The following is a 27,643-nucleotide window of genomic DNA, read 5'->3' as shown; positions in this document are numbered from 1 at the left end:
CAATGTCCTACTTAGAATTAAGTCATGTAGTTGGGCATGCATTCTAAGTACTGTAAATATTGAAACAGAGCCTCAGTGAATTTGTAACTATTGTTTTTCTTATCAATGATAAAGAGTCAATGATTTAAAATGCCTAATTTCACACAGCTGGAAACATGAAAAATGCCAGATACTAAAAGATGGATCAAAATGTGCATAATGGGTACCTGGAGGAAAATGGGGAGGGTTTAGTATTATTTTCAATGTCAGTGTAGGGGCATGTCATTTAACTTGTAATATCAAGTTTATTTTATATAGCCCTTCGTATATCAGCTAATATCTCGAAGTGCTGTACAGAAACCCAGCCTAAAACCCCAAACAGCAAGCAATGCAGGTGTAGAAGCACGGTATATAATAGATGAATTGTCAATATTTCTCAGTGTTTAAGAATTAGTTGCTTATCAGGCTTTACAAATTGAGCCCTGTGTGCGCTATCAAAATTCCTGCGTTGCCATGCTTAAAGCATGAAGAAAAGTTTCTAAACTGCATATCGAAGGCTCTGGTCTGTCCAAGAAGTGAGAGTAAACATGTTCTCTGCTATCCACTTTATGAATGTAATTATTATTTTGGGTATAGCGAAGGGTCACTTGTTTTTTTCGGCATTAGGTAAAATGCGTTTGGTAAAATATATTTTGCTGAAGGGCTGTCTATTTTCATTTCAGAGGTCCATTTTTCTCCATGTAACCCTCATTGTACAGTACCAGTCAATAGTTTTGACACACCTACTCATTGAAGGGTTTTTCTTTATTTATTTTTTTACAATTGTCTACAATGTAGAATAACAGTGAAGACATCAAAACTATGAAACAACACATATGGAATCATGTAGTAACCAGAAAAAAGTGTTAGCAAATCAAAATATATTTAATATTTTAGAATCCTTAAAATAGCAACCCTTTGCCTTGAGGACAGCTTTGCTCACTCTAGACATTCTATCAACCAGCTTCACCTAGAATGCTTTTCCAACAGTCTTGAAGGAGTTCCCACGTATGCTGAGCACTTATTGGATGCTTTTCCTTCACTCTGCGGTCCAACTCATCCCAAACCATCTAAATTGGGTTGAGGTCAGGTGATTGCCAGGTCATCATCTGATGCAGCAGGTCATCGCTCTCCTTCTTTGTCAAATAGCCCTTACACAGCCTGAAGGTGTGTTGGGTCATTGTCCTGTTGAAAAACAAATGATAGTCCCACTAAGGGAAAACCAGGTGGGATGGCACATCGCTGCAGAATGCTGTGGTAGCCATGCTGGTTAAGTGTGCCTGGAATTCTAAATAAATCACAGTGTCACCAGCAAAGTACCCCCACATCTCCTCCTCCATGCTTCACGGTGGGAACCACACATGCAGAGATCATCAGTTCACCAACTCTGCATTTGAAACCAAAATTCAAAAAATGGACTAATCAGACCAAAGGACAGATTTCCACCAGTCTAATGTCCATTGCTCATGTTTCTTGGCCCAAGCAAGTCTCTTCTTCTTATTGGTGTCCTTTAGTAGTGGTTTCTTTGCAGCAAATCGACCATGAAGGCCTGATTAATGCAGTCAGTCTCCTCTGAACAGTTGATGTTGAGATGTGTTACATAAACTCTGTGAAGCATTTATTTGGGCTGCAATCTGAGGTGCAGTTAACTCTAATGAACTTATTTGAGCTTCTCTTGCCATAATATGGACTTGGTCTTTTACCAAATAGGGGTGGTATACAGAAGATAGGTCTATCTTGTCACAACACAACTGATTGGCTCAAACGCACAAGGCACACCTGTTAATTGAAATGCATTCCAGGTGACTACCTCATGAAGCTGGTTGAGAGAATGCCAAGAGTGTGCAAAGCTGTCATCAAGGCAAAGGGTGGCTACTCTGAAGAACCTCAAATATATTTTGATTTGTTAAAAAAAAAATGCTGGTTACTGCATGATACCATATATGTTATTTCATAGTTTTGATGTCTTCACTATTATTATACAATGTAGAAAACAGTTCAAATAAAGAAAAACCCTTGAATGAGCTCTTACAGTATAAATTACTCTTCCTCGCCATCTTGTGGCTGCTCTTAGTGGTACAGTATATTGACTTTCCATTTCACCGGTAGTTCAAACACAAATTGACAATGACATTATTTTGTATTAATTAGCATAATTTCAATACTGTTTACTCATTCAATCTCATCAGCACCATGTGTCCAACCAGGACAGATTAAATGACACTGCCATCAATCTGGAGACTGTCTCAACCCCTGCCTCTTACAAAAAAAATGCAACCCCCATTAAAAGCACCATATTTGAAATGTAACCTTTATTTAACTAGGCAAGTCAGTTAAGAACAAATTCTTATTTACAATGACGGTCTACCCCGGCCAAACCCGGACGACGCTGAGCCAATTGTGCCCCGCCCTATGGGACTCCCAATCACAGCCAGATGTGATACAGCCTGGAATTGAACCAGAGACTGTAGTGACGCCTCTTGCAGTGCCTTAGACCGCTGTTCCACTCGGGAGCCCATCTTAAAAAGTAAATTGTAAGTATTCATTTTTGTTTTTGTAAAATTACTCATTGCTAAACATTATAACCCCTCATAGAAAAAATGTGGTCTGCAACATCTTCATTGGAGCTGGGCCACATCAGCAGAACTGGAATAGAAAACAAATTAATATTAGTAAATGGATAGATTATTTATGTCTGTGGACCATTGTTATGCCTCAGAGACACCACTGTATGTGCTGGGCTAGCGTTATCTATTTTAATGGGCTTTATCTGAACTGGTGAGGGAAATGTCTCACCTTCCAGCGGTTCCCGCACTCGTTACAGAGGACAAAAGTGGTCATAGGCTCGTCAGCGCTGCGGGTCTGCATCTACACACACACACACACACACAGTTAATACGAAGACAGCCTGTGCTGTTGAATGAAAGCTGTCTCCACTGTATCTCACTGTGTAAAATGTAACTGGAGGAGTGTACAATATAAAACCGATATTGGGTCAGTATGTAGAGCATATGTATGTTTTCAGTGCAGTGAGCAGTGAGCCGTGTGTATCTGTTTAAGTAAAATATAGTATATACCTTGTAATATGCAGAATATGGTGTGTATGCAGAGTATGGTTTGTTTACCTGGTTGTAGGTGCAGTTCTTTTTTTTGCACTTGCTGCACTGAAACAGATCAGAAATGGTACCGCTGGTTTTGGACAGCTGGTGTTCCCTAATGGCCTCCTTAGTCAGATTGTTCCTCAGCTGCTTCAGCTCATCACTAGCCATCTCCTAGACAGACAGACGAAATCTGAGTGAAATTTGTCTACTCAATGTTTTGGTAGGTGCTTGACTCTCTCTTTAATACAACATCTTAGGAATATGTTAGAGGCAGGGGTGGGTCATGGGTTGATATGACAGAAGTTTACAGTACCTCAGCAGACATGATGGCGAAGCGTCTCAGCTCTATGCCTCCAGCCAGGACGTTCCTCCGCAGCCCAGGGTTTTTGGAGTCCTTCAGGTTGCTGATGCGGCTCCGCACCCTGTTTTTATACTTCATATCTGTGGCTCCCATCTCCTTGTAAATATGTGCAGCGGAGGACAGTTAAGGAAGCTTTCATCACCACCTGGCTGAAATATCTAACGGTGACAATCAAAGTTCAAACAAATATAAAATGTGTTATATTCAAAGCCAAGAGAGCAAATGGCAGCTCTGCAAACACACTGCAAATTGAAACCAACCCAAATTGGTAAAATACTTCAGAACCACAAGCAGATTTAAAAGGATATGATCTTCAATTTCTGCTGCCATTGAGTCACAGTTTGTCCCAAATTCTTTGAAGTTATCTGAGGAGAGAAAACTGAGGGTATTACGTTTACTCTTTTTCATCTACAAAATCTATCATTCTGTGTGTAATGTAACCGCTATTAATTTAATGTAACCGTTAATTTCCATACTGTACTGTGTGTGTGAATGAATGTGCGTTGAGTCACTTTATGTGCAGATTGATCTCTTGTTACTTGTATCTCTGTGAGTGTCTGTACGTGTACTCTGATCCATTCAGTTAGTGGCTGCTCTTTTCCCCACCATCTGTGCGTAGAGCTGCAGCCAGCATCTCGATGCATTTGTCCCTGATGGTTTCTCCAGTGGCCAGGCAAGGGGACAGGGGAACCCCTGCTGAGCTGAAGGAGGGGGACATGGGACTGGTGGGGGTGGTGGGGATCTTTGGCATCTCTTTCTTTCTCCTGGTCATCGTACACAAGCCAAACAGCATATACGTCAATCAAGAGTTTAAAATCTGATCCATAATGATTTCAGTAGTACAGTAGATAGTATTTTCCAGTTAAAAAGGGTACCGTTCAATACTGTCCGTTGAGGACTTTCTCTGCAGAGGGCCAGGGTGAGAGGACTTGGAGCCATGAGATTCTTTCCTGAAACAAACAGAGACAGAAAAAGCAATGGAGTGAACAGACATCCGTATCTTAATGCGCTCCATTATGCAAAGTAAATAAAAAAGCCTTAATGACGCAGTAAAATAAATAAGAAAAGGAAATTGGCTTTTCTATATGCATAAGAAAGGGGCACTCTTACGTCTCACTAGGGAGCTTCTTAGCTGAGGGTGAGCTGCTAGTCTTGGAACCCATAGAGTCCCTCCTAAAGAGAGGTAGTAAATTATTGACAATTTGAAAGAGAGAAGGGGTTACTACCCAATGATTGATTCAATGTCATTTCAACAAATAAAATTTAAAAAATCGAACTTTGTCAAAATGTGGAAAACGTACACGGAAATTGTATTTTTTTTAATCAACATTTTAACTAAAATGCAATGACATGGCTCGCTTGCAGTGGTGTAAAGTACTTAAAGGAAAACTACACCCCAAAATGTGTCTTTTGGTATTTGTTTCATCAGTCCATTGTTGATATAGTCCCAAAATATTTTGCATGTCAACAATCAAGTTTTCAAGATACGTAACTTTCATATGACACAAAATGCATCATTACAGGCCAGATTGCTCTATTCTGAAAGCAATCAAGTTACCTAACTTTCAAAATACAGAAATGCATTTGGCTTCATATGATGCAAAATGCTTCCTACAGGACAAGATTACTGTATTTTGAAAGTTGCAAAACGGAGCATCATATGATCCAAAATCATCATACGGGCTAGATTTCTTAGTCCATTGTTGATATAGACCCACAATATTTTGTATGTCAGCAATCAAGTTCTCAGGATACATCATTTGAAAAACACAAAAATCTGTCCCGTTATGATGCAATATTTTCTGTGTTTTTAGTTTTCCTTTAAGTAAATATACATAAGTAATTTTTTGGTGGTATCTATACTTTACTATTTATACACTGAACAAAAATATAAATGAAACAACTTAGTAAAATATTTTACTGAGTTACTGTTCATCTAAAGAAATTAGGCCCTAATCTATGGACTTCACATGACTGGAAATACAGATACGCATCTGTTGGTCACATAACTTAAACAAATTGTAGGGGAGTGGATCATAAAACCATTCAGTATCTGGTGTGACAATAATTTGCTTCATGCAGCGGGACACATCTCCTTCGCATAGAGTTGATTGTGGCCTGTGGAATGTTGTCCCACTCCTCTTCAAAGGCTGTGCGAAGTTGCTGGATATTAGCGGGAAATGGATACAGAGCATCCAAAACATGCTCAATGGGTGACATGTCTAGTGATTATGAAGGCCAAGGAAGAACTGGGACATTTTCAGCTTCCAGGGAATTGTGTAGAGATCCTTGTGACATGTGGTCGTGCATTATCATCATGCTGAAACATGAGGCAGATGAATGGCACGACAATGGGCCTCAGGATCTCGTCACGTATCTCTGTGCATTCAAATTCCCATCGATAAAATGCAATTGTGTTAGTTGTCCGTAGCTTATGCCTGCCCATACCATAACCCCACAGCCACCATGGGGCACTCTGTTCACAACGTTGACATCAGCAAACCGCTCGCCCACACAATGCCATCTTACCGGTACAGTTGAAACGGGATTCAGCTGTGAAGAGCAGACTTCTCCAGCGTGCCAGTGACCATCGAAGGTGAGCATTTGCCACTGAACTCGGGTAAGATGCCGAACTGCAGTCAGGTAAAGACCCTGGTGAGGACGACGAGCACGCAGATGAGCTTCCCTGAGATGGTTTCTGACAGTTTGTGCAGTAATTCTTTGGTTGTACAAACCCACAGTTTCCTCAGCTTTCCGGGGGGCTGGTCTTAGACGATCCTGCAGGTGAAGAAGCCGAATGTGGAGGTCCTGGGCTCACATGGTGAGACTTGGTCTGCGGTTGTGAGGCCAGTTGGTTGTACTGCCAAATTATCTAAAATGACGTTGGAGGTGGCTTATGGTGGAGAAATGAACATTAAATTATCTGGCAACAGCTCTGGTGGACATTCCTGCAGTCAGCATGCCAATTGCACGCTCCCTCAAAACTTTAGACATCTGTGGTATTGTGTTGTGTGACAAAACTGCACATTTTAGAGTGGCCTTCTATGTCCCCAGCACAAGGACATGCCACACGTCAGGAGGAAGGATTATCTTGGCAAAGGAGAAATGCTCACTAACAGGGATGTAAACAAATTTGTGCACACAATTTAAGGGAAATAAGCTTTTTGTGTGTATGAAAAAATTCTGGGATCTTTTATTTCAGCTCATGAAACAAGGGACCAACACTTTACATTTTTTGTTTGGTATATTTTTTGCAACTTTTAATCCACTACATCCCTAAAGAAACTAAGTACTTTTAACTTCCATACATTTTCCCTGGTAGCAAAAAGCACTCGTTACATTTTGAATGCTCAGGCAGGACAGAATGATGGTCCAATTCACGCACATAGAATACGTTGTCATCCCTACTGCCTCTGATCTGGCGGACTAACTAAACACAAATACTGCGTTTGTAAATTATGTCTGAGTGTTTGAGTATGCCCCCGTCTGTCCGTAAAAAAATAAATAATCTACTAGCATTTACTTTTACATAAGTATGACAATTGAGTACTTTTCCCACTCCTTTTCACTTGTTATGTTGATTTAATATTGATGTCATGTTATTTGAAATTCAATCGAATATCAATTAAAACTAGATGCTGACGGATGTACTTCGCCCACTGGATAGCTCATGGCAACATATTAAGGCATTTAGCAGTAATGACCAGAGAAGTGTCAGTCATAGTAATGGATCTGAATGAGAGCCAGTACCTACCTGTCTGATTTGGAGTCAGTCGAATGACGTTTCACAGAAAGACTGTGCTTGGAGTCAGTGGAGTCCTTTCTACAACAACGAGAGAGAGAGAGAGGAAAACCTGTCACCTTGTGACACTGCTGTTCATCTGAGTGAGTGCTAGATACTGTTTTTTTTACTTTCATTTAACCATGTTACTACTACTACTACTACTACTCCCAACTGATCAGCAACAGCAGTGGTTACTCCCAGGTGCTGTTCTCTACTGTGAGCAAGCTCCTTCAGCCTGTGAACAACTCTGCTACCTCAGCCTCCCCAGAACGGTGCAATCAATACCTTTGTTTCTTCCAAAGCAAAATTGAAAATCTAAAATAACACCATCCTGTCCTCTCCAGCCCCTGTAGTTGATCTACACAGTCCTACGCTCCCTGCAGCTGATGTAACCAAGCTGGTTAGAATAATGAGGCCCACCACTTGCTCACTTGACCCTATCCCCACCTCACTTGTCAAGTCCTAGTTATCTGTTCTGGAGCCTTTTTTTACAGAAATCATTAACCACTGGATGTGTTCCTCCACAGCTCAAACTCACCGCACTCACACCAGTACTTAAAAAGCCTGGATCTGACCCTGACAACCTCCAGAACTACAGGCCTATCTCCAACCTGACCTTGCTGAGTAAGCTCCTCGAACATGATATGTCTAGCCAACTCCAACAACATCTTGCCAATCACAACCTACTCAAGCCCTTGCCGTCTGGTTTCAGACACAGAGACTGCCTTGGTAAGGGTCACCAATGACCTCCTCATGAATGCGGACTCTGGGGCTGCCAGCATCCTCAAACTGCTGGACCTCAATGCAGCATTTGCCACGGTCAGCCATGCCATTCTGCTGGATGGCATGGTGAAGCTACCGGGCCTGTCAGACACTGTCCTGGACTGGTTCAGGTCCTATCTCACTGATCCGCCAGGGGGTCCCTCAAGGCTCGGTCCTAGGGCAGCTACTGTTTTGGATCTACATGCTGCCACTGGGAAACATGGACTGGTCTTTAACTTTTATGCTGACGACACTCAGCTGTATATCTCCACAAACACTGCCAATGCCACTGCATTCCTGGTCAGCTGCCTGCAGGACATCAAAGCGTGGTTACAGCTGAGTTTCCTGCAGTTAAACTGCAAAAAGACAGAGGTCTTCCTGATTGGCACTCGCATCATCGACTAAATCAGCAGCTACGGCCTCAATATTGATGGTGTCAAGGTCCTACCCTCCAGTGAGGTCCGCAATCTGGGTGTGATATTTGACAGTCAGCTCTCGTTTGAGGCCCACATCAGAAGTGTTACCAAAGTTAAATGTTTCTATCTATGAAGCATTGCCAGGTTACGACCTATGTAACCTACGCTTTTACAGCCTCCAGCTGAGCAACTCATCCACACGTTTATCTTATCCCGTCTGGACTATTGTAATACCGTGTTGGTTGAACAATCTGACAAGTGCCTAAGAAGGCTACAATATGTCCAGAACTGTGCTGCATGTGTCCTCAACCACACTTCCCCCATGAGCACATCACTCCAGCTCTGTTCAACCTCCACTGGCTCCCCACATGCTCACGCATTGACTTTAAAATTATGTTTCACACCCACCAAGCTATCCTCAACTCTGGACCCAAGTATCTGTCTGACTTCGTCGTACACTCCCTTCGCTCCTACAGGTCCATCTCCCTTCAGCAGTCCCACAGCAGACAAAAAACTATGGGTGACTATGTGGAACGCACTTAAAGTCACTGCCAGGGCTGTAGAGTCTCTGGCCTTGCTTAAGGCACAGCTAAATGACTGAGCTGTTCAGAAGAGCTTTCAATGACCAATGTTAATTCTGTTCAACAGATTGGACAACACCTGTATATAGCATTGATTGAGGTCTGCTTTTATTATTATATAATAAAAAAAAATCTGTGCTTGGGTGTGAGAAAAGAGCTTTACAAATTACAATATTTCTTGATTTAATTATTTTCCTTCAAAGTTCACTTCATACAGGTTTAAAAGTGAGGTCAATAAGTGTTTTTAGAGTGACATGACATTAGAATGACACAAATATTAATTTTCACAAAGTCTGCTGCCTCAGTTTGTATGATGGCAATTTGCATATACTCCAGAATGTTATGAAGAGTGATCAGATGAATTGCAATTAATTGCAAAGTCCCTCTTTGCCATGCAAATTAACTGAATCCCCAAAAAACATTTCCACTGCATTTCAGCCCTGCCACAAAAAGACCAGCTGACATCATGTCAGTGATTCTCTTGGTGTGAGTGTTGACGAAGACAAGGCTGGAGATCACTCTGTCATGCTGATTGAGTTCGAATAACAGACTGGAAGCTTCAAAAGGAGGGTGGTGCTTGGAATCATTGTTCTTCCTCTGTCAAGCATGGTTACCTGCAAGGAAACACGTGCCGTCGTCATTGCTTTGCACAAAAAGGGCTTCACAGGCAAGGATATTGCTGCCAGTAAGATTGCGCCTAAATCAACCATTTATCGGATCATCAAGAACTTCAAGGAGAGCGGTTCAATTGTTGTGAAGAAGGCTTCAGGGCGCCCAAGAAGGTTCAGCAAGCGCCAGGACCGTCTCCTAAAGTTGATTCAGCTGCGGGATCGGGGCACCACCAGTACAGAGCTTGCTCAGGAATGGCAGCAGGCAGGTGTGAGTGCATCTGCACGCACAGTGAGGCGAAGACTTTTGGAGGATGGTCTGGTGTCAAGAAAGGCAGCAAAGAAGCCACTTCTCTCCAGGAAAAACATCAGGGACAGACTGATATTCTGCAAAAGGTACAGAGATTGGACTGCTGAGGACCGGGGTAACGCCATTTTTTCTGATGAATCCCCTTTCTGATTGTTTGGGGCAACCGGAAAAAAGCTTGTCCGGAGAAGACAAGAATGCGCTAGCATCAGTCAGGTGTCATGCCAACAGTAAAGCATCCTGAGACCATTCATGTGTGGGGTTGCTTCTCAGCCAAGGGAGTGGGCTTACTCACAACTTTGCCTAAGAACACAGCCATGAATAAAGAATGGTACCAACACATCCTCCGAGAGCAACTTCTCCCAACCATCCAAGAACAGTTTGGTGATGAACAATGCCTTTTTCAGCATGATGGAGCACCTTTCCATAAGGCAAAAGTGATAACTAAGTGGCTCGGGGAACAAAACATCGATATTTTGGGTACATGGCCAGGAAACTCCCCAGACCTTAATCCCATTGAGAATTTATGGTCAATCCTCAAGAGGCGGGTGGACAAACAAAACCCCACAAATTCTGACAAACTCCAAGCATTGATTATGCAAGAATGGGCTGCCATCAGTCAGGATGTGGCCCAGAAATTAATTGATAGCATGCCAGAGCGGATTGCAGAGGTCTTGAAAAAGAAGGGTCAACACTGCAAATATTGACTCTTTACATCAACTTCAGGTAATTGTCAATAAAATCCTTTGACACTTATGAAATGCTTGTAATTATACTATATTCCATAGTAACATCTGTCAAAATTATCTAAAGACAATGAAGCAGCAAACTTTGTGGAAATTAGTATTTGTGTCATTCTCAAAACTTTTGGCCACGACTGTACATCCACCAAATATTGGGTACATAATATGATGCTGCTTATGCAGACCTGTCTTTCTTGCCATCCAGACTTGGCCTTTTAGCAGGTTTTGGTTTGGAATCTGACAAATCCTTTCTAAAACAGGAAACATTTGTATGTAATATTTGCATGTATTGTAGCCATTGCTGATTGGCAAAAAGCACACGGCATTCAGGGAGCAGGCATGCTTGATCAAACAGCTTCACCAGCAGAGGGCAGACAACATGACAAGGTGGCGAAGCACAGATAAATATGCACACATACAGTATTTCCCTATGAAGACCTCTGCTCCAATGAAGGGGTTAACACACAACTCTCTAATATCACCAAATATACAACCACAACTCATGTCAGTGGGATTCAACTCAAACAAGCACATAGGCCCACATGCAGTGTATAATTATGCATGCTCCTGTGCACTATGGCTTGCCAACCTTTCTTCCTTGGCATCAACAGATGGTCTTTTGGGCACTATGCTATCGGAGTATTTTCTGCAAAAGGAGAACGTTTAGCAGTGCTTTGCAACTGTTGTCATAATAATCTTCATCTAATTTATCAAAATTATATCATCATCATCATCCACATTTAGAGAATGTCATGAAAGTATTCAAACCCTTCGACTTTTTCCAATTTTTATTTTGTTACAGCCCTAATCTAAAATGGATAAAATAAAACAATTTCCTCAGCCATCTACACAGAACACCCCATAATGGCAAAGCGAAAACAGGTTTTTAGAAATGTTTGCAAAACAAAAATACCGTATTTACATAAGTATTCAGATCCTTTGCTATGAGACTCGAAATTGAGCTCAGGTGCATCCTGTTTCTATTGATCATCCTTGAGATGTTTCTACAACTTGGAGTCCACCTGTGGTAAATTCAATTGATTGGACATGATTTGGAAAGGCATGACCTGCCTTTCTTTTGGGCACTTTTAGACATGACCTGTCTATATAAGGTCCCACAGTGGACAGTGCATGTCAGAGCAAAAACCAAGCCATGAGGTCGAAGGAATTGTCTGTACAGCTCCAAGACAGGATTGTGTCGAGGCACAGATCTGGGAAAGGATACCAAAACATTTCTGCAGCATTGAAGGTCCCTAAGAACACAGTGGCCTCCATCATTGTTAAACGGAAGAAGTTTGGAACCACCAAGACTATTCCTAGAGTTGGCCACCCGGCCAAACTGAGCAATCGGGAGAGAAGGGCCTTGGTCAAGGGAGGTGACCAAGAACTCAATGGTCACTCTGACAGAGCTCTAGAGTTCCTCTGTGGAGATGGGAGAACCTTCTAGAAATACAACCATCTCTGCAGCACTCCACCATTCGGCTTTTATGGTAGAGTGGTCAGACGCAAGCCCCTCAGTAAAAAAAGGCACATGACAGCCCGTTTGGAGTTTGCCAAAAGGCACCTAAAGATTCTCAGACCATGGGAAAACAAGATTCTCTGGTCTGATGAAACCAAAATTGAACTCTTTGTCCTGAATGCCAAGCGTCACATCTGGATGAAATCTGGCACCATCCCTACGGTGAAGCATGGTAGTGGCAGCATCATTCTGTGGGGATGTTTTTCAGCAGCAGGGACTGGGAGACTAGTCAGGACCTCAGACTGGGGTGAAGGTACACCTTCCAACAGGACAACGACCCAAAGCACACAGCCAAGACACACAGCCAAGACAACGCAGGAGTGGCTTCGAGACAAGTCTCTGAATGTCCTTGAGTGGCCCAGCTAGAGCCCGGACTTGAACCCGATCGAACATCTCTAGTACATGAAAATAGCTGTGCAGCGACGCTCCCCATCGAACCTGACAGAGTTTGAGAGGCTCTGCAGAGAAGACTTGGAGAAACTCCCCAAATACAGGTGTGCCAAGCTTGTAGCGTCATACCCAAGAAGACTCGAGGCTGTAATCACTGCCAAAGGTGCTGAATACTGATATTTTTTTGTTTTTATTCTTAATAAATTAGCGATAATTTCTAAACTCGTTTTTGCTTAGTCATTATGGGGTAATGTGTTACCCTGAGATGAGAGAAATTAGAATAATTTTTTTTTAAATCAATTTTAAAATAAGGTTGTAACCTAACAAAATGTGGAAAAGGTCAAGGGGTCTGGATACATTCCGAAGGCACTATATAACAGGAACTATTAAATGACTGTTGGATACTATATTTATCATGACATTAGGAACATGTACTGAAAAGGCGAAACACAATTGAGCACACTCAACATGAATGAGGTAGTATGATTTACAGATCCCAGACCCATCCTTTTTCACATGGTCAGATGACATCACCTTCAGAGAAACGGGTTTGTAATCTGACAACTCCTCTCTGGGTAGCAAACAGCAAAGAAAGTGATGTTTGAAACTTGAAACAAACAAACAAACTTGAAACAAAAATACGTTGTGTCGGAATGAATATAATCCATTTAGCATATCTGTCAATAGGAGCAGTTCAACAATGTCACAGAGAACAAACATTGCTGACACTCAAAAGTAACCACACAAAAAAACAACCATGCAACATCAAAGCGACCTTGACCTCTCCTTTTTGACTTCCACTGACAGGCGCTTCACAGGAGGGGGAGGATGGAGATGGAGAGGAAGAGGTGCAAAAGGAGCATTGGGGTCTGGAGTCTCTTTTCTAACCACAGAAATCCACGGAGGCTCTTTTCGATCATCACTACTATCGATAGCACACTCATGTTTCAAGATTTATTAGTCGTATATAGGGGATACACATGCACCATCCAACCAAACGCTTACTTGCAGGCAGTGGTGTAAAGTACTTAAGTTAAAATTCACTGCTTAAGTAGTTTTTTGCGGTATCTGTACTTTACAATTTATATTTTTGACAACTTTTACTTTACTACATTCCTAAAAATAATTATGTACTTTTTACTCCATACATTTTCCTTGACACCCATTTTCCGTAACCTTTCGGTTACTGGCCCAATGCTCTAACCACTAGGCTACCTGCCGCCTCAAGTAAATATAATTAAGTATATTTTAGCAATTACATTTACTTTTGATACTTAAGTATATTTAAAACCAAATACTTTTAGACTTTTACTCAAGTAGTATTTTACTGGGTGACTTTCACTTGAGTCATTTTCTATTACGGTATCTTTACTTTTACACAAGTATGACATTTGCGTACTTTTGCCATCACTGCTTGCAGGTTGCTCCTCGACAATGCAACAACTATAAGAAGTAATAAAAGATAAGAATACGAACGAACATAAAGTAAATGGCTCAGTAGAATAGAATACAAATTTTAGCAAAAGTATAATACAGGAAGGACAATTTATACTGTAGTCCAATATGTCTTGTTTGACAGAAGAGAAGGTGACTGACCTCTCCTTGACCTCTGCTGCAGTGGGCATAGAAGGATAAGGATGAGGAGGAAGTGGGGCATTAGGGTCAGGAGGAGCTTTTTTCCTAAATGAAAAACCAACAGACTAAATCTATTGCAATTCTAAAAACTTTTGTCATTTTCTGTGTATCGCTGAGAGTTTATCATCAAAAAACGAGGAACATGCTCATTGTTGCAATGATTTTGACTTTGCTGTGCTGTATAAAGTACAACCTATGATAACAAAACAAACCGTAAAACAGTGATTTCAGGGCATAATTCACTGTGTCTGATAAAACAGAGGTAGGTGATGATCTATCACAAACTATGGACCAAAATAGACAACTCAGTCTATTCACAAACAGCATGCCCTCTGACCTCTCTTTCTTCACCTTCACTGAGTGACATCTGGACGGAGGGGTGGGACGAGGATGAGAAGGAGACAGAGTGTCTGAAGAATCTCTCCTGAATGGAAATTGAAATAGTCCAAATGAAATCTGAGTCAAACCATGCTTTCCAAAACTAATACAACTAGCACAAATCGAATGATTAAGGAAAGCATGCATTGACCGTGATCACACCGCGCACCATGCAGAAGTGGGTGCTGGGTAAGTCACTCTTCAAGGTCACTACCCACTGGGCACAAACTGATTTAGTCGTAATCTTTAACTTTGATTCTTGGTTGAAATGGAGAAATGAATCCAACATATACATTATTCATTTGTAAACAAACTGGAATTAAAGCCAGACTAAGTCAGTGGCACAAAAGACACATGTTGATGTTCAAATGTTGATATTTGGTTGAGTTGACAATCAAACACAATTCAATATCCCTTTTGCAATACAATAAATTGCATAATAACGTGTCGTCAAGTTAAGAAATTATGTTGGATTCACATCTCCAACTAAATAAAAAATAAAACGTTAAAGAATAGGATTAGGCCAGTGGCTCAGATGAAACCATCCAAGCATTATACAGTATATCCTTTAAATGTTGATATTTGATTGTGTTGACAACCAAACACAATTCAATATGACTTTTGTAATACAGTAAATGGCATAAAGTTAAGGCAATTTTACAAACTAAAGAAACAGTATTTATTCAACCTTAACTTTTTACTGCAGTGGGCTAAACAGGGTCACACAGAGTGTTTCAAATATACTTTGAGACAAAAGTATACACCTCACACACATGGTTATGGGCTTTAAAAAAAAGAAGACATGTACCATATCAGATATAGAGATGTATAAAATGTTTAGTTTGCATTCCAATATTACACTTTATATACATCACAGAAGACTGAACTATAACAAACCCGTTTGACATAGAAACACCGGATACATTATTTTATTTGTTTATTAATTATGAAATTATGAATAATATTCCACCCATTTGGCCACTAGGTCATTTGACTGCAGGAAAGGGCCACATTGAAGTTAGCCTACTGTAACTATAAATGTCTTCTTATGTAATCATAGAACGTGTGCATGTTCAAGATAGCGTGCAAAAGTTGCCGTTCTGTGGAGATCTTCACAATTGCTATAATAATCTGTGCAGAATATCTAAAGCATTGGTACACTTGCACTATGTACTTTTAATGTAATCTCAACTGCAATCCAGGTAATTTGGTAGTGCAATTAGATGAAGCACAGTAATAAAACATTACTTTTAGGTATAAATACTAAATATCTGACATTGTATTCCCCTTTTCAACTTTGTGGTGCTTTTAAAATGGTTGAAAGTACACTGCTAACACATTTAGATGAGAACTAAACCAAAAATCTGACATTGTTTCCCCATTGGAATTTAGATATGCTTTTAGATGGTTGCAAGCACAGTGAAAACGCATTTGTAATTCAACAAACTTCCGTCTGACTTTTTGAGTGGGTGAATAAAGGTTGAAATCTCATTGATCAACATCTCAACCAAATATTACCCAAATTTCTACGTTGAAATGACATGTTGTGCCCAGTGGTATGCTGTATGAACAAGTCAGTGAAACAACAAGGTTAGTGTGCAGTCCATCTCAAGGGCTTCCAATATAAACATCTCAAGCTGTAGCCTTATATCTGTACAAACCACTCATTCAGTAATGTACCAAAGCATCTGAAAGTAATAGTGTTCTCAGAAAAGTTCCATGCGTTGACACTAGAGTATCTATCCATCCTGACCTCTCTCTCTCCTTCTTCACCTCTTTCTTCACCTCCTCAGACATACGTCTGACAGGGGGAGGAAGACGGGGTGGTCGGGGAGGCCGAAGGAGGAGAGTAACAAGAGGGGTAAAGATCATCCAAGACGCTTCTCCTGAAAACACAATACATCCCTGAGGCCCAGCACTTGTCCTCTCTAGACTGTATGGAATCAACTTAACAGAGGCACCTCTCACCTCTCAAACCCTTGTCTGCGGTTTTCAACAGGTCTCTCGTGGGGGTTCGTACAATGGTATCTCCTTTGTGTATTCCTCTGTGTGTCTTTCATTTCTCGTTTCATCTGCAAAACTCGCCCTTCTGGGTTCGTCTGTGTGTTTCTCATTTTTTGGGTTCTTCTAAATGCCTTTCTTTCTTGGGTTCTTCAAAATGTCTTTCTTTCTTGGGTTCTTGCACATGTCTTTCATTTTTTGTGTCATGTACAGGTACATGTCTTTCTTTTCTGGATCCTTCGAAGTGTCTCTCCTTTTTGGGTTCTTCTAAGTGTTGTTCTTTTTTGGAGTGTTCTACAGGTCTTTCTTTTCTGGCATCTTCTATATGTTTTCCATTTTTGGATTGTTCTGCATGCCGTTTGTTTTTGAATGCCTCTGTATATCGCTCTTTTTAAAGGTCAACAGCTTTCTCGTCTTTTTTTTATGTGTTCAACATTGTTCTTCCTTTTCAAATTGAGGATCTGAATCAGAAACATCCAGCCTCTTGTGACTATAGCAAAAAAACACAGACCACACCAGATACCATATCTTCCCCTTTCTTATGTTTACATTTTTGCCTTCACACGCAGGCAATGGTTTGAGTGTGTGTGTATGCACCTACCTGGTGTCTTTCTCTAAAGGGGACCTGACTGAGGACCCTGTGGCTTTGTTGGAGTCAACCCCATTCTTCATCTCATTGGGCCTCTCAGTACTCTGAGTACGTGCAGCATCTAGGGGGCAAAGAGGGTAAAATGTTGTCTCTAGGTACTGTGTAAACTGTAAAACGCAACTCCAGACAGCTCCACGTTCTAAAAGACAGTCTCCTACAATCCTACCCAGCAGTCTCTTCCAGTCCTTGATGAGGATCTTGGCCAGGGAAACGACCACGTCGTCTGTGCAGTGCTTCCTGATTCCATTCACAGACATGCCGATCCTCGTTTCCTATTCAGCAGAGAGAATGTTTTGTTGCATGTGATCCTTGAAATAATGAGTTTACAATTTTATAATGAGTTCACACTTATCATTTGGAGTAGGCATAACTATATAATCCATTCCGTGTTTGTGGGGAAATTGACTGCACTGTATTCCCCATGCATTTGATAATATTTAATGTTGAACGTAGAAGTAGCCTAAAATATGAAACTTCTGTACACCTAAATGATACATAACAGGTGAGTGGGATTTTCCTGTTGAAGGTCCTCTACCTGCAGAAGTTTCAGCGTCATGTTGAAGCTCTTCAGTTCATTCAGCAGGTCCAGGGCACCCTCCTATGTACACAAAGATGGAGATGATGGTATTGGAAGTTGTAGCCAACAGGGAGAGCAGCAGAATTATTTATTTTCATTACATATGTAGTACCAGGGGTGCAACTTTCACTGGGGATGTGAAAGTTGCCCTCATTCTGAAATTGCATTTTTGCCACCCCCCAGTTTTATCATTGCATTGTGATAAATAAATAAAAATAAGTGGCACCGGTGTGCTTTAGGACCATGCGGACAACTCAGAGTGGTCGGGTTGGCTGTTTGGTGGTTTCAACCGGCTGGATTTAGGACCGTCCGGAGACCACAGAGCATGCGAACAGAGGCAGCTGTTATATGTGTGTGTTGTGCTTTTTTCTAAGTTGTTAAAAGCAAGTAGGGCAGAAACTGGCTACTCTTTATTTGACTGATGTAGCTGGCATGGTAACTGCTGTTTGACTTAACAGAAAGGAAAAAATTATATTCCCAGAGCTGAGCTAGTAATGTAACTGACATGTAACGTTAGCTAATGTTTCATCCCCTCTCGACTGAAGTTCTGTCTGAAGTGAATGAACTAACTTAGCTAGCTAGCTAGTAGCTACCACAGCCAGTTTAGCCTAGCAATCTGTCAGGTAGCAGTATCGAACAGCTGTTGTGTGTATGGAAATCGTTTCAACAGAAGTAAATTAACTTGCCTCGTTTTCGCCAGTTGATCTACCATTAGATCTAGCCAAAAGTTGGCTAACGTTTGATATTATTTCCCCCCCAACAGTCAGTATACAGTAGCAATGAAACGTTATTGATCTGTCAGTTTCCCTAGGGAATTCCTTACTTTTCCCATTGACAGTAATAAACAGCTCTAGAGGCTTCACTGTCATGGTGCAAAGTCAGTACACAACACTATTCTCATCATGTCTTAGCAGGATCAGATGGTGACAGGTGTCCCTGCAGGGTCAGACAGCCAGGGAAGACCAGTCTACGGAGGTCAGGTGAATTTTGCAGTATATTATAACAATCAGTGAATGGATACAAAGTTCCATCTTGAGTTCATGGGTAGTCTACAGTCTGGGATCTGGGAATAACGGTAATTTAAATGATTGAATCATTGATTCTATTCTTGGATAATATAATGTACACCAAGGTAATCAAATGGTGACAGGGGTCTCAGCACAGTCAGACAACCAGAGAAGACCAGCCTGTGATGGCGCTGAAGTGAACTTTTGCAGATGAATAAAATATATAACATCCCCAAAATGGACATCCCCAAAAATGTATTTTAATTCCAAGAATCCTTAAATAATATAAAGTCAACTTGGAAAATCATCAATCAACTGCTGAATAAGAAAAAGTAATCTACAACTATCCCATCTCAATTTATTGTTGGTAGTAAGACCTATAGTGATCCTGATGTAATGTGAATTTAATAACTTTTTTGTGAATGTTTGTTCCTCTCGGTCAAAGAAAATAGAGAAAACTGATGGAAATCCCTTGGATTACATGAAGGAACATTTCCCTTCTCTGTTTAAATTTAAATAAATTATTGAGCCTCTAACGTATATTTTCACCAAATCTATGCAAACTGGTATTGTTCCTAAAGTTATCCCCCTCTATAAATCTGGGGATCCAAGATATTTTACAAATGATCTCCCAATATCTGTACCATCATGTTTTTAAAAAATCCTAGAAAAATTGGTGTATAAGAGAATGTTGAAACATTTAAAATCAAAACTGTATTCTATATGAGCACCAATATGGTTTTCGTTAAAAAAACTTCTCCACAGAGATGGATCTTTTGCAACTTGTGGACAACATTTTTACCACCCTGAACAATAATGAATACACTCTCGGAATCTTTTTTTGATTTATCCAAAGCGTTTGATCATGAAATATTACAACAATTTGATTATGCTAGCTGCTGTGCATCAACCAGGATCAAGACATCCTGCCACAGGGTTCGATAATTGGATTTTTGTTATTCCTTATCTATATCAAATTAAATTTTCTTGGTCACATACACGTGTTTAGCAGATGTTATTGTGGGTGTAGCGAAATGCTTGTGCTTCTAGCTCCGACAGTACAGTAACATCTAACAAGTGATATTTAACAAATTACACAACATATACACAAAACACAAATCTAAGTAGGAATGAATTAAGACTATATACATATGAACGAGTGACTAAGATAACATAGAATAGTATAGAATACAGTATATACATATGTGATGAGTAATGCAAGATATGTAAACATTATTAAGTGACTAAGATACCGTAGATTAGTATAGAATACATTGTATACATTTGAGATGAGTAATGCAAGATATGTAAACATTATTAAAGTGACTAGTGTTCCATTCCTTAAAACCTCTTAGCGCTAGGGGTCAGATTCTTCTTTCTTTTTTTTCTCTTTTTTTTTTTTTCTTTTTTTTAAACGTTCCCAACATAAACGGACATTTTCTCTGGCCCAGATCGTAGAATATGCATATAATTTACAGATTAGGATAGAAAACACTCCAAAGTTTCCAAAACTGTCAAAATATTGTCTGTGAGTATAACAATACTTATTCTGCAGGCGAAAACCTGAGAAAATATAACCCGGAAGTGATTATTATTTTTTTTTTTTAATTAATCTGTGTTTCCTGGACCGTCTATCCTCTATTTAAAGGGGTATCAACCAGATTCCTTTTCCAATGGCTTCCTCAGGCTGTGACCAGGCTTTAGACAGTTTCAGGCTTTTATTTTGAAAAATGAGCGAGATGTTTCATAAGTAGTCAGGTGTCCTCTGAATGTTTCCTGCGTGCGAGGGGCTCCTCATTTTCTTTTCTATCTTATTGAATAGGTTATGGTCCGGTAGAAATATTATCGATTATGTTTGTTAAAAACAACCTGAGGATTGATTATAAAAAACATTTGACATGTTTCTATGACCATTACGGATACTTTTTGGAATTTGTCGAATGGAAGAAGGCTTTTGTTTTCTCAACATAATGCGCAACCCAAATGGCGTTTTTTTGTGATAAAAGTAATATTTATCGAACAAATATAACATTTGTTGTGTAACTGGGAGTCTCGTGAGTGGAAACATCCGAAGATTATCAAAGGTAAGCGATGAATTTTATTGCTTTTCTGATTTTCGTGACCATGCTAATTTGGGGCTAGCTGTTGTAGCATTGATTGCTACACTCACAAAAGCTTGGATTTCTTTCGCTGTAAAGTATATTTTCAAAATCTGACATTAAGGTGGATTAACAACAAGCTAAGCTGTGTTTTGGTATATTTCACTTGTGATTGCATGATTATAAATATTTTTTGTAATATTTATGCATTTGGCGCCCTGCAATTCTAGCGGTTGTTTAGGAAAGTGATCCCGTAAAAGGGATCCGTAGCGCAGAGAAGTTAAAGTGGCCAGTGATTTCTAGTCTATGACTATAGGCAGCAGCCTCCAATGTGCTAGATGGCTGCTTAACAGTCTGATGGCCTTGAGATAGAAGGTGTTTTTCAGTCTCTCGGTCTCAGCTTTGATGCACCTGTACTGACCTCGCCTTCTGGATGATAGTGGGGTGAACAGGCAGTGGCTCGGGTGGCTGTTGTCCTTGATGATCTTTTTGGCCTTCCTGTGACATCAGGTGCTGTAGGTGTCCTGGAGGGCAGGTAGTTTGCCCTCTGTGATGCGTTGCGCAGACCGCACTACCCTCTGGAGAGCCTTGTGGTTGAGGGCGGTGCAGTTGCCGTATCAGGTGGTGATACAGCCCGACAGGATGCTCTCGATTGTGCATCTGTAAAAGTTTGTGAGTGTTTTAGGTGACAAGCCAACATTTTTTCAGCCCCCTGAGGTTGAAGAGGTGCTGTTGCGCCTTTTTCAACACACTGTCTGTGTGGGTGGACCATATCAGTTTGTCTGTGTACGCCGAGGAACTTAAAACTTTCCACCTTCTCCACTACTGTCCCGTCGATGTGGATGGGGGGGGGGGGGGGGGGGGGAGGGTGATCCCTCTGCTGTTTCCCAAAGTCCACGATTATCTCCTTTGTTTTGTTGGCGTCGAGTGAGAGGTTGTTTTCCTGACCCCACACTCCGAGGGCCCTCACCTCCTCTCTGTAGGCCGTCTCATCGTTATTGGTAATCAGGCCTACCACTGTAGTGTCGTCTGCAAACTTGATGATTGAGTTGGAAGCATGCATGGCCACGCAGTCATGGGTGAACAGGGAGTACAGGAGAGGGCTGAGAACGCACCCTTGTGGGGCCCCAGTGTTAAGGATCAGCGGGGTGGAGATGTTGATTCCTACCTTCACCACCAGGGGACGGCCCGTCAGAAAGTCCAGGACCCAGTTGCACAAGGCTGGGTCGAGCTTAATGACGAGTTTGGAGGGTACTATGGTGTTAAATGCTGAGTTGTAGTCAATGAACAGCATTCTTACATAGGTATTCCTCTTGTCCAGATGGGATAGGTCAGTGTGCAGTGTGATGGCGATTGCATCGTCAGTGGACCTATTGGGGCGGTAAGAAAATTGGAGTGGGTCTAAGGTATCAGGTAGGGTGGAAGTGATATGATCCTTGACTAGTATCTCAAAGCACTTCATGATGACAGAAGTGAGTGCAACGGGGCATTTAGTTCAGTTACCTTAGCTTTCTTGGGAACAGGAACAATGGTGGCCATCTTGAAGCATGTGGGTACAACATACTGGGATAGGGATTGATTGAATATGTCCGTAAACACACCAGCCAGCTGGCCTGCGCATGCTCTGAGGACGCGGCTAGTGATGCCGTCTGGGCCGGCAGCCTTGCGAGGGTTAACACGTTATAATGTTTAACTCACGTTGGCCACGGAGTAGGAGAGCCCACAGGCTTTGGTAGCAGGCTGTGTCAGTGGCACTGTATTGTCCTCAAAGCGAGCAAAGAATTTGTTTAATTTGTCTGGGAGCAAGACGTCGCGGGGCTGGTTTTCTTTTTGTAATCCGTGATTGACTGTAGACCCTGCCACATACGTCTTGTGTTTGAGCCGTTGAATTGCGACTCTACTTTGTCTCTATACTGACGCTTTGCTTGTTTGATTGCCTTGCTGAGGAAATAGCTGTACTGTTTGCATTCGGTCACGTTTCCAGTCGCCTTGCCATGATTAAAAGAAGTGGTTCACACTTTCAGTTTTGTGCGAATGCTTCCATCAATCCACGGTTTCTGGTTAGGAAAGGTTTTAATAGTCACAGTGGATACGACATCTCCGATGCACTTGCTAATAAACTCGCTCACCGAGTCAGCGTATACATCAATGTTATTGTCTGAGGCTATTCGGAACACATCCCAGTCCACGTGGTCAAAAAAATCAGGAGACAGGCCAGTACATCAGGAGACGTGGAGGAGGCCGTAGGAGGGCAACAACCCAGCAGCAGGACCGCTACCTCCGCCTTTGTGCAAGGAGGAGCACTGCCAGAGCCCTGCAAAATGACCTCCAGCAGGCCACAAATGTGCATGTGTCTGCTCAAACGGTCAGAAACAGACTCCATGAGGGTGGTATGAGGGCCCGACGTCCACAGGTGGGGGTTGTGCTTACAGCCCAACACCGTGCAGGACGTTTGGCATTTGCCAGAGAACACCAAGATTGGCAAATTCGCCACTGGCGCCCTGTGCTCTTCACAGATGAAAGCAGGTTCACACTGAGCACATGTGACAGACGTGACAGAGTCTGGAGACGCAGTGGAGATATGATATTTGTGCATCTATAACTTTCTCACTCATCATTATTCACTATTCATTCAGGATTATCCATAATCATGGTATCATCCACATTCATGTAGAAGTGTTTAAAAATATATTATATTCTTACAATCAAAGTGACCGCAAAAGGGTAATATTATATTGTGTAGAAATGCAGAAAATTAGCTCTAGATGCCCAAAACAATTCAGAGGGAGGACCCGCAGACAGGTTAGGTCCCGCAATTTCTAAAACCAAAGTTGCACCTCTGTGTAGTACCCTGTGTTGACTATGAAGAGCAGGGTGATGGTGGGAGCATAGTATTATTGAATTAATGCTGCAGGACGGGTTTGTACTGTAATTAGTAGCCCTACTGTAGCAGCTGCACATGTTTCTACAGTCTGTTTTTAAGTGATCACACTATTGACACGTAATCAATGGTATTAATCAAAATTACAATCAATAACAAACTGTAATACTATAATGACTATGTACAAATCTTGTAATAGTAATGTAGCCTAATAGTCAAAATAGTTGTGTTTATGTAGTCTATGTTAATAAGGATTATCATTAAAGGTATCAGTGAACGACTTGAATTCTACAATCCGCCAAAACAGAACTGAACAATTGGCCCATACTAACAAAATACAGCCCCATAGCACGCCACTGTCACGACCGTGCGTTGTTTTACTTTCGGTTCCATTCACGGAGTTGTTGTAGAATCCCAGAATGCTTTAAGTCTCACACTTTAGCATTAGTAGTTTTATTCTGTGTGTGTGTGTATATCGCACGGTCTTGCTTAATAGGCAAAAGCTGGACAATCCTGTGCCAAACACCCGTTCAGCATTTGCCACTTGCACAACTTTTTAAAGCACAACCTCGAAATGTAAAACTTTGTATTAAATGTAGATAACTATAAAATGGAATACGTCATTGCAAATTCAAAATAAAGCATGTATCTACACATGATTTCATACATTTGACTGCACGAGGTGACAGAAAAACATGCGACATAAAACAAGGCGTCAAAATACACTCACCGTGTTATTTCTAGACACCATCTTGTCCAGTTTTTTTGCAATCCGAATTAACTCCTCTTCTCGCGTCATAGTTTCTGGCATGGATTAAACGTACAATAATATGTTATGTAAAATGCTATATAATAAAAAATGTAACTGTTCATCCTACGTAGATAGGACTTTACGTTATGGCGCGGTCCTTTCCATTCGGCGAAGAGGCGTGTCCTTAAGTTACAGGCAGAACGACATTTGTCGGATCGTCTGACCATCAGGTCAAAATGCCCATGAGACACATGGCAACAACTAAATATAGACGTTTCTATGGGTCTGACACTAATATCGTCTTTATATGATCTTACTTTAATACAGTGGGCTATGCAAACTTTTTCAGAGGACTTTGGAGAGAACCCCAATGCCAATGAGCCTTGCTCAATAGAGATTACCAGTTTGTAGTCCTAAAAACCGGAAATGAGTTACTCTGGTTCGTTCAGCAATTCTTATAGGGGGAATTAATGGGGAAAGAATGGAGTTTTGTGATAAACGACATAAATAATGTTTGACGTTAACACATCTTATTTTTTTATTTATTTCACCTTTATTTAACCAGGTAGGCAAGTTGAGAACAAGTTCTCATTTACAATTGAGACCTGGCCAAGATAAAGCAAAGCAGTTCGGCACATAGAACAACACAGAGTTACACATGGAGTAAAACAAACAAACACACAGTCAATGATATAGTAGAAAATTAAGTCTATATACAATGTGAGCAAATGAGGTGAGATAAGGGAGGTAAAGGCAAAAAAATGCCATGGTGGCGAAGTAAATACAATATAGCAAGTAAACACTGGAATGGTAGATTTGCAGTGGAAGAACGTGCAAAGTAGAAATAGAAATAATGGGGTGCAAAGGAGCAAAATAAATAAATAAATACAGTAGGGGAAGAGGTAGTTGTTTGGGCTAAACTATAGATGGGCTATGTACAGGTGCAGTAATATGTTTTGTTTTGTTCTATGGGATAAAGCACATAAAGGCTTCATAATTCATAAAGGTCATGATATTATGTGCTTGTTTTTATTACATACATGCTTCAAAATTCACAAGAAGTGACGTTAGCTGATGACATTATCTCAGAACAAAACATATATGATCTCTTAAGCCTGTGATTGGCGTTTATCCCAAAACAAACATTAATTTTCCCATTACTATTGCTCTCTCTAGTTGCGTATCGATCCACACACTAAAATATCCCACTCTGTGGGTCTACACTTTAGTTTGAAGATATAATGAATAATTGTTATATGATATACGTTAGTAGTAAACCATGTAGCCTAAAACAAGGTCAGAAGTTAATGTTTGATTAATACATTGAAATATGGCCAATCATTTATATATGCACTAGATGACAAAACAGGGGGCGCTGTTTTGAAGCCACCGCGCCTCCATCTTGGCAATTCCCCAACGTTGTAACAAATATTTTGGAAGCTTTAGAAATGCATTTATTAATGTCTACATTTGTTTTCGCCACATTTATTCTATTATACACCTTAATGCATTATTTTTTATTATATTATGTGAGCTAAACATACAAATACAAAATATATAATAAAACATTTTCCTTAAAGTATAATTTTTAGATAGAACGTTTGACTGTTACTGTCCCCACTACAACAAGAAAAATACTTAAATACCGGTAATTTTGTCCTTAAAACATTTATTTGAAATACTGTAAAATTACATTCATTCCTATAGAGGACTGCTTCTGGGGAGTGTCAATATAGCAACTAATGGCTTCAAGGCTTCTTATTGGCCAATAGCAATCCAGTGTTTATATACATCATTGAACACGGCATGTAGGGTGCTAGTCATGTGGTGACACACCTCCACTTTAACAAGCTACACAGCTCTGACAGCTGCAAAAAAATAACTAGTAGGTAGTACACAAGTGTACACACAAGTTGGAGTGTTTTCTAGTGTTCACATTAATTTACTATGGAGGAAAGTTGGAGTCACGTTATTGCGCAGGAAAGTTGGAGTCCCTTTATTGTGCAGAAGATGTCACTCTGGTATTGGGTTTCTTATCATGAGGAATATTTTGACAAAGTTGTGTGAGATGGGGTTGTGTCTTTACAGTGTTCTTTACAACTTTAGTGTTCTTTACAAACCTTTTCTGTCATCCAAATGATTCGTTTTAGAGGATTTTAACTTAGATTGGCTTACCCCGGCCACAGACCATTTTAAGAATATTTGTCTTCACTTTAACCTGACTCCAGTTGCTTTGTTAAAGAGATGCTACTCTCTAAACCGCTTCACACAAAGTGTTGATCACTGTCATTAAGGGTGAAATTGTCTGTGGTCAAGCCAATTATAGTCTATCGTATTGAGGGCATTAATTAATACAAAGCATACATTCCAATGTAAATTTAATTTCGTGACCTGTTTATTGCTTCAAACTATGTTCAAATCGAAGCCACAGACAACATTGCAACTTGCAATGTACATTTCAATGAATAGCCAGCACTGCTAAATGTTAGGAACCCATAGCCATTTAATTGGGGGGATGTCAGCCTTTTTGAAATGTGACCACACATTGTGGAGGGTAAACTCAAACTACCCCCTTTTTGAACATCCTTCACCAAGTAAAGTTATTTGCATTAGATATAAACTCAGCAAAAAAAAAGAAACGTCCTCTCACTGTCAACTGTGTTTATTTTCAGGAAACTTAACATGTGTAAATATTTGTATGAACATAACAAGATTCAACAACAGACATGAACTGAACAAGTTCCACAGACATGCGACTAACATAAATTGAATAATGTGTCCCTGAACAAAGGGGGGGAGGGGTCAAAATCAATAGTAACAGTTAGTATCTGGTGTGGCCACCAGCTGCATTAAGTACTGTCAGGTCAGGATGAGCCTGCAGGAAGGGTACCACATGAGGGAGGAGGATGTCTTCCCTGTAATACACAGCATTGAGATTGCCTGCAATGACAACAAGCTCAGTCCCATGATGCTGTGACACACCACCCCAGACCATGACGGACCCTCCACCTCCAAATCGATACCGCTCCAGAGTACAGGCCTCGGTGTAGCGCTCATTCCTTTGACAATAAATGT

The 27,643-nt window shown here is 40.8% G+C and overlaps 1 protein-coding gene across 5 annotated transcripts; it reads right to left on the bottom strand.

Annotated features, from left to right (window-relative positions):
* Positions 1-2,436: 2,436 nt before the first annotated feature.
* On the bottom strand, positions 2,437-24,772 carry tcea3 (transcription elongation factor A (SII), 3). 5 transcript variants are annotated; one of them, XM_038976621.1, is made up of 14 exons: positions 24,548-24,772; positions 17,789-17,851; positions 17,420-17,525; positions 17,206-17,314; positions 14,563-14,649; positions 7,235-7,303; positions 4,591-4,653; positions 4,356-4,430; positions 4,087-4,244; positions 3,789-3,845; positions 3,433-3,587; positions 3,144-3,290; positions 2,815-2,886; positions 2,437-2,664 (listed from the first exon to the last, which is right to left on the bottom strand). In XM_038976621.1, exons 1-14 carry the CDS (start codon positions 24,626-24,628, stop codon positions 2,656-2,658), a joined length of 1,251 nt encoding a protein of 416 aa, XP_038832549.1. In that variant the 5' UTR covers positions 24,629-24,772; the 3' UTR covers positions 2,437-2,655. The 5 variants fall into 5 exon arrangements, with proteins under 5 accessions (XP_038832549.1, XP_038832550.1, XP_038832551.1 ...); XM_038976622.1 differs by lacking the exon at positions 4,591-4,653; XM_038976623.1 differs by lacking the exon at positions 14,563-14,649 and having other exon boundaries at positions 24,548-24,766.
* Between the last annotated feature and the right edge of the window lie 2,871 nt (positions 24,773-27,643).

Source organism: Salvelinus namaycush, chromosome 37 (genome assembly GCF_016432855.1).
Source record: "Salvelinus namaycush isolate Seneca chromosome 37, SaNama_1.0, whole genome shotgun sequence".
Lineage (NCBI taxonomy): Eukaryota > Metazoa > Chordata > Actinopteri > Salmoniformes > Salmonidae > Salvelinus > Salvelinus namaycush.
This window is presented reverse-complemented; position numbering and strand designations above follow the sequence as displayed.